A 7,551-nucleotide genomic window follows, 5' to 3' on the forward strand; every position below is an offset into this window, starting at 1 on the left:
TGAGTCCGATTACGTTTGGAAAGTCTAGAAGAGCCGCACAATTCAATTATTTCCATTCTAGTTAGGCGAGAGCTAAACTGGAAGTTAGCCGGCTAGCTCGGGCTAAATCTCTCGTGCGCCAACTTCTGGTTTCTTCCCAAATCCAAATAACGAATCTGAAGTTTTTTTTTTTAAAAGCCTGAATCCGAACCCGAATACAAATAGTTCAATGGCTGTACACCCCTACTCTGGAGTGTGCATTTCTGTGTCATTATGGTAATCTAACCCTATGATACAACAAACGGAGGCACGCTTGGATTTCTAGGGCCGGCCCCTTTCAAATACAGCGATGCTCTGAGCATTATTGTTTGTTTATCCTGATCTTTACTGCAACACAACAGGCAAAAAATCAGAGCAGTCACTGGTTGAAATAATCCAATAGCTATTTAGTTGTGGGATGAGCCAATAAAAATGAGGAAAGCACTCACCTAAAACATTTTTTTTTTTATCTACGTATAGTCAAATGTGCTGTGTGAATCCTCTGATAAAGCGACTGCAGGATGAAAAAGTTCACTTCCTGCCCTAATCAATGCCTTGAATTGGTTGTAAAGTATCTCTCAGGTCCTCAGCAGCGACCCTGCGCTTGTCTTTCAGACCTGAACGAGGCCATCCCCGAGACCGAGCTCCTGGACAACAGCATCCAGAAGGGCCGGGCCCAGCTGTCCGTCAAGACGCGGAGGCACCGCCCCTCGCGGTCCCGTTACCGTGACAGCGTCAGCTCCACCGAGGGGGATGACAGCTTGGAGAGGAAGGTAAAGCTTCTTCTCTTACTTGATGAATTGCTTTTATTGTGAAGCCACGATCTCCGGGTCGATCTGCTGCTGCTGGAGCTGCTGTCTTATTAATGACTTTGTTGAAACTCTATACCGAGGAAATAAGAGACTTTTTGGTTTTGGTCAAAATGATCAATTCATGCAATTTATTTACTTATTTTATTAGCCTAAAAAACACTGAGCTGCCATACCAGGCCTGTGTCTAAATGTCTAAATGTCGAAAAGCTTGTGATTTTTGTGGGCCTAGTTTTTTTTTTGTTGTTTTTTTTTTTGTACTCTCCTCCGCCTACAATAAAAACTGTGTGTGTGTGTGTGTGTGTGTGTGTGTGTGTGTGCGTGTGTGTGCATAGCAGGACAGTCCGTTAGGCCTACACTCGGCCCGCTCCCCGCTGCACTCGGCCATGCGAGGCTCCTCCCCCTCTCCTGATTCGCTGCTCTCCTCACGAAGCCCCGCCTTCTCCTTTGACACTTCACTGGTAAGACCAATCAAGACAGAGAACTTTTTTCTTTTTTTTTTTTTTTTTTTGTGGCTCTGCTTTAATTATCTTATTATTAATACAGAAAATTGTGTAAAAATAATCATAGTCAAACAGAAATTTAAAAAAAGACAAATTAAGAATAAATCATAGCTAATGCAGTGGGTCTGCTTCACCTCCTGTTTTCATCCTCAGGTGCGTCGATCGCCGGAGGACGGAGGCACGTCATTGGCCGCTCCGCCGCGGGGGCGGTACCACCAGCTGACCAACGCCACGTCCCAGGAGGCTTTGGTCACGCCCAGCAGCTCCCCCTCCAAGTCCTGCCCCTCCTCCGACTGCTCCCCTGTTTACCTGAGGAGGAACAGGAGGCCCGACAGCGAAGGTACACACACACACACACACACACAGTAAAATATAAAGGTGAAACAAGTCAAGAAATAAAATAACTAAGACTTAAGGCAAATAGCAAAGCACTTAACTGTGTGTGTGTGTGTGTGTGTGTGTGTGTCTGTGTGTGTGATGATGATGATGATGATGCTGATGATGATGATTATGATGGGCTTGTGAGATATGTCTGATTAAAAGGTAAAAATTCTTGGTCTCAGACTGCAGCTGAGTCACCTCTTCTACCTGCATGTGTGTGTGTGTGTGTGTGGTGTGCGCATGCATTTATGTGTGTGTTAGTGCTGGTATCAGACACAAGTCGTGACACCAGCCCAGCTGATCCTGGCAGTCCGACCGTCATCTTCGACAAGAAAACCAAGAGACGCTTCCTGGACCTGGGGTGAGTCACTCACACACACACACACACACACACACACACACACACACACACTCTGATGGTTTCTCTCACTGTGTTGGGTGTGACACGTCGCTTTATGGAGGATTCAGTTTTGTTTAAAGTGGTAGTTTTTTGTTATTTTTTTCAATTCTTGTGTTCAGTTATTAGTTGTTGTTTTTATTTGTAATATTTGTTAGTGCATTTAAAAAAAAATGGCCTAAATGTAAAGAAAAAAGTAGAAAATCATCGGTGCATTTTGAACAATATCTGGTTGCTCATTATTATTATTATTATTATTATTTTAATATTTAAAACCCGAGTGACATGGACATCCACAAGAGTCACCTGCCTAACATTGTCCAAGCTTTCACTGCCAACAGTAGTGAGTCTCTGCTAGAGGATGAAATATGCAAATATTTGCACATCAAGCAAAAATTATCATTAAGTGGCACCGTCGCACTTAAAGCAGCAGGATGCGCCAAAAACAAAGAAGAAACATGCAACATGAAACATTTGCTGCATCATGTTGTGCAGCCGCGGATCAAACAGTGACTCGGCTGTTTTGTTGTTGTTGTTTCTGGCCAACCTGTGATTCTCCACTCGACCAATCAGCACTCGAGTCAGAGAGGCATTGCACAAGACTAAATGTGTTGTTGAGATTTTGGAGGTGAAATGCAAAGATGCTGCCACGGACTGATGCAAAGACATAAATTCAACTAAACAGACATGATCTAACAAGTCACGTTGCTGCAACACTGTCTTTCTCTTTTCCTCTCTCTCTCTCTCTCTCTCTCTCTCTCTCTCTCTCTCTGCAGGGTGACTCTGAGGCGTTCCTATGTCAGAGTAAGGAAAGATAAATCCAACAGGCTTTCTATGGGCAGCAGGTGGGTGAGCCTCAGCATTGCTTATGTCAAGATTCCCATACAGTCAATTTCCACTTTCCAATTTCCAGTTCCAACATTAATCACGCCGACCGAGATAAAACACATGGATTCTCCGTATTGCCGTTCGCGTATTTGTGATTTCCATTTCACACCGGAAAGGATTACATGTTTCTGTAAGGGCTGAGAAGTTTCTTTGACCTCTTGAGCTGATGAAAACTTTCTCTAAACCTCACTGGGTAAACTCAAACATGCATTGTGATTAAAGTTCAAGTTTATTTAAAGCCCGGTATCGCTGTTTAGAGTCTCTAAGGGCTTAACATGCCCACAGGTTTCAACAAGCAGGACAACACCCACGACTTAATCCCCGTTGCGGGGACAGGAGCCACATTCTTACAGCAGATTCAGACACAAACATCTCACACAAACAGAGGAGGAAAGGTTAGAAACACACAACAAGTGAAGGTAGAGAGGAAAGAAAAAAACAGAGAGACTGTAAGAGACAGCTAAACCAGCAGAAACTAAACTAAAGACAGGAGAGCCTAGAGCAGGGCTACTCAACCCGCGGCCTGGGGGCTGCATGCGGCCCGTGTGTCATTTTTATGCGGCCCGCCACTGTCATATCATAAAAATAAGATTATTCTATTTCATTATTAGACTTAGACTTAGATTTAGACTTCCTTCATTGTCATTGCACAAAAAAACACAGCAGTGAGTTTTTTGCAACAAAATGTCGTTGCTTGGCTTCCGGATTACAACAGAGATGGAATTGTAGGGCAGTTTAAATAATTAAAATATAATCTATATAACTAGTGCGTAAAAAAACAAGAGTTAAATAATCATGAGTGCAAGAGAGAATGAATAGATAAAACAGAATAAACAGTGTAAACAACAGAATAAACATTATTGACTTTCAGTCTATGGACAATTAATTTCTATCTCTAACCACAAGAGGGCGATAATGCAAAGGCTATTTCGCTGATGTCATGAACCTGTTTTGACCTACTGACCAGAAGAGGGCGTGTCTCACCTCACAGAGCTGACGTGTAAGACCACACCGGTCGCGGTGTGTCGGGAAGCGGTGTGTCTTCCGCCTCCCGCCACCCGACACACTGCTTCCGGACACACCGCCTCGCAGTGGCGGTTCTGCCCATGTTGCCGCCCTGGGCGAAATTACTGCCTTGCGCCCTTCCGTTCTAGCCGTGTGCGCGCGCACGCACAGCGAGAACTTCCAAGCGATAACGGCCGCTACCGGTGCCCCTCTGGCGGCTAGACGCGCCTCTCCCAGAGCAGGGGCGCCAACACCTGCACAAATACCTTTTTTGGAAAAAATACTTTTTATATGGACAAAATCTTGTTTGCATAAAAAAAAGCCACCGGTCAGCATCAGGCGGGCCGGCCGCGGCACCGGCTTGATGCTTACAGGTGCCGCGCCCACCCGGTCAGGTCTGCCGGATCTGACAGGTGAGCGGCGCACACATACTGCCATCCTCTCATTATTAATCAACTTTTGTTCATACGCGGCTGCAGCAGCACAACGGACAGTGACACAGACAACATGGTTGATTATTGACTGCGCAATGCGGCCATTCGCCGGTAATTGCGGCATCAGGCGAGCCTACCTACTGGTTTATATGCAAGCACAATGCATGTGTATTTGCTTAGACCCCAATATTAGACGAGGGCGTTTTTTCAGGGCATTTTCAATGGAAAAAAATACTGTCTTATATTCAGATGAATACGGTAATAGAAAACTGCTTTGCAGCGAGGATGATTTTTTTTTTTTTTTTTTTTTTTTGCGCTCATGCCGCCCCCCACGTGACATGAAAATATGCCGCCCCGGGCGGCTGCCCGCTTCGCCCATGCCTAAAACCGCTACTGCCGCCTCGCGACACATCGCCGTATCCAGCACAGAGTGGGCCCAAACCGCGCGCTGTGTGGAAGGCCCTTTACATTTTGGAAATGAAGCCTCATTTGGTTTAACTTGATCATTTCATCATTAATCATTGCAGGACAATCTTTTATTCCGTGAGGTTTGGCCTTGGATGGAAATGGAGCTGTTTCTCCTGCATGTTTCATTGATTTTTAGACTCGTCATGTAGCCTGTGACAAAATTATTGTTTAAACGTCCAAAACAGGACAGACATGTTTAGCTTGTGGCCCTTGGACACAGCTGAATTTTGCTGAGTGGCCCCTGAGCCGTCTTAAGTTGAGCGGCCTTGGCCTAGAGGTAGAAACTGAGCCTCCCAACGCTCAAATTTAATAATATATAATCCATTGAATCCATTGTATTTTTTTTTCCTTGTAGTAACATCCAGCAGCTACTGCTGTCCACATCTGTGTACAGACTCAGTTAGAAGCTTAGTAGTGTTTAATTAATCATAGTTAGAGGTTGCATTTTGTACCACAACACAATTTATGGTAGCACATAAAGTTAGATATTTTTAAAAGAGCTGCAAGAACTATCAAGTCAAGCAGCCACAGGAAACAAACAAACATACATTTAGGCTTCATACTGAATAAACAACGAGCCGTAATGGTCACGGTTGGGGTTGAGAGCAAAAACAAAAGCAGTATTGTCCTGCTATTCAGTAAATGTTGTTTACCTGAACAGCAAACAGCTAATCTGCTGCGCGGATCAGCTGTTGCTATGAGGTTTATTTTTCATTTTTCTCCTCTGTTGTGTTTGCAGAGAGCCGTCAGAGAGCCCGTCCCGCTCCTCCGGCTCCTTCGTCCCGTTCTCCTGGTTCACTGAGGGCCGCGGCTCCGTCTCCTCTGGGACGCCCCCCTGCTCCCCCAAGATCCCCCCGCTGGGTTCCCCGAGACCCCGCAAGTCACACTCCCAGGTACAGAAAGGACAACCTATATGTGTGCATATGTGTGTGTGCGTGTGTGGGTATCCATATATACCATGTTTGCAAGGTTAAAGCAATAATCTGCAATACTTTCTGGCCACCATGGCTGCACAGACAAAGAAAAGGGAAACTCAAAACACCATCAACAGGAAGTCCAAGCCCCACCCACACTGTTTCAGAGGTCGAGAGAAATTTCAATGAAGGTGCGGCTCTCTACATCTGAGAAAAAAAAAAGATTCAGATGGGTGGTGGGTGGATAATTTATGCACTCACGTGGATCCAGATTACGTCGTAGCCGATCTGCACGCCACTCTTCCACCAGCACACACAGGTACAAAACAAAACGTCTCCATATGGAGTCCAATACTAATCTCTCACTTTTCAGTTTTAAAGCCATAACGGGCTCAGGAAATAAACCCAAAAGAACCTGAGCTATTTATTACCTCGTGCCGACGGGCGTACACGTGACTAATTAGACAGGAATCTACCAAACAGCAGGACAGACTACTGGAGCACAGGTAAGATCTTACAGAATGTGAAATATATAATGTTGAGAACCTTAAGCCTAACAATAACCTTATTCTTAACTAAATACCATTACTGCTATTAACTCTTAAACATTTTAAAGACGATATACATTAGAGTATCCGGAAGAAATGCAGTTATGCATCGTTCCATCAAGACTTAATATGCAAAATATGGATATGCAATGTGAATCTAACAACCTGGGTAGCCTGATAAAATGTGTAATAGACAAACTAACTCAAAACAGCAAAATTTACCATTAAAGTACCGTTTCAGTCTATTAACCCTATAAAGCCATTTGTATCATATATGATACACATTTTCAATTCCGTTTTTCATTTTCAGTTTAATCAATACTTGACCAAAATACTGTTGTATACCTTTGAACACTTCCCCTGTTCACCCTGGACCATACCATTGGCACTTCAAGTACATATCATATATCACACACCAGAAAGGTCGTGTAATAACATATTTTTATTTTTTTATTTGTTTATTTTTTATATATATTTTGTTATAGGACTAAATAAAGGGTCCAATATCAAAAAATTGGAATTTTTTGTCAATTCTTTCATAGTTCAGGCTTTATAGGGTTAAACCAGAATTAGCACACACACAAACACAAACACAGACAGTACACTAAAATGTAGATGCCATAACATCATATGTAAATGAAGCACATAAATATACATATTGATGCAGCAGGCCAGAGAGCAGATCCAGTCATGTGAAAATAACATCATGACACTCACCTGGACTGACTGTTCTGCAAACGGGAGCAGAACTCTGGACCTCAGTCCGGGATGCAGCATCATGCCAGGGGTTTAACAAGCTCCTGCAGGAGGAAAAGAAGCAGCAGAGGAGGAGGAGGAAGAGGAGGAGGAGGAGGAGGAGAGCAGACAGGCAGGCAGTCCGAGCCCCAGCAGGAATTCTCTAAAACCAGCGATGCTGCAAGAATATCCAGCAACACTCCTCTCTTCCTTCCTCTCTTTATTATTTTGTCTCCTCCAGCTTCAAACACGTCCGAGTGGATTTTCGTCCTCTCTCCGGCTCGCTGGCTGTCTCTGCCGCTCTTTATTTCCACTGTTACGGCCCTAAAAAATACACACACACACGCACACACACACATACAGACAAACTCACACACGCATGTACACAGTTAAACACAAATCTGCAGCACATATTGAGCAGCCGCCATTTAGCTTTTGCGTCACTTAGCAG

The 7,551-nt window shown here is 44.2% G+C and overlaps 1 protein-coding gene across 1 annotated transcript in view; it reads left to right on the forward strand.

Annotated features, from left to right (window-relative positions):
• The first annotated feature begins 240 nt into the window (after positions 1–240).
• Positions 241–7,551, forward strand: part of samd14 (sterile alpha motif domain containing 14) — a 19,678-nt gene continuing 12,367 nt past the window's right edge. Inside the window, exons 1-6 of the mRNA XM_030057383.1 lie at positions 241–791; positions 1,166–1,288; positions 1,484–1,670; positions 1,973–2,072; positions 2,885–2,953; positions 5,643–5,796. Of these exons, the coding sequence (XP_029913243.1) occupies positions 540–791; positions 1,166–1,288; positions 1,484–1,670; positions 1,973–2,072; positions 2,885–2,953; positions 5,643–5,796 (885 nt within the window). The 5' untranslated portion in view covers positions 241–539. The remainder of the gene's footprint in view (positions 792–1,165; positions 1,289–1,483; positions 1,671–1,972; positions 2,073–2,884; positions 2,954–5,642; positions 5,797–7,551) is intronic.

This window comes from Myripristis murdjan, chromosome 8 (genome assembly GCF_902150065.1).
Source record: "Myripristis murdjan chromosome 8, fMyrMur1.1, whole genome shotgun sequence".
In the NCBI taxonomy this organism is placed as follows: Eukaryota; Metazoa; Chordata; class Actinopteri; order Holocentriformes; family Holocentridae; genus Myripristis; species Myripristis murdjan.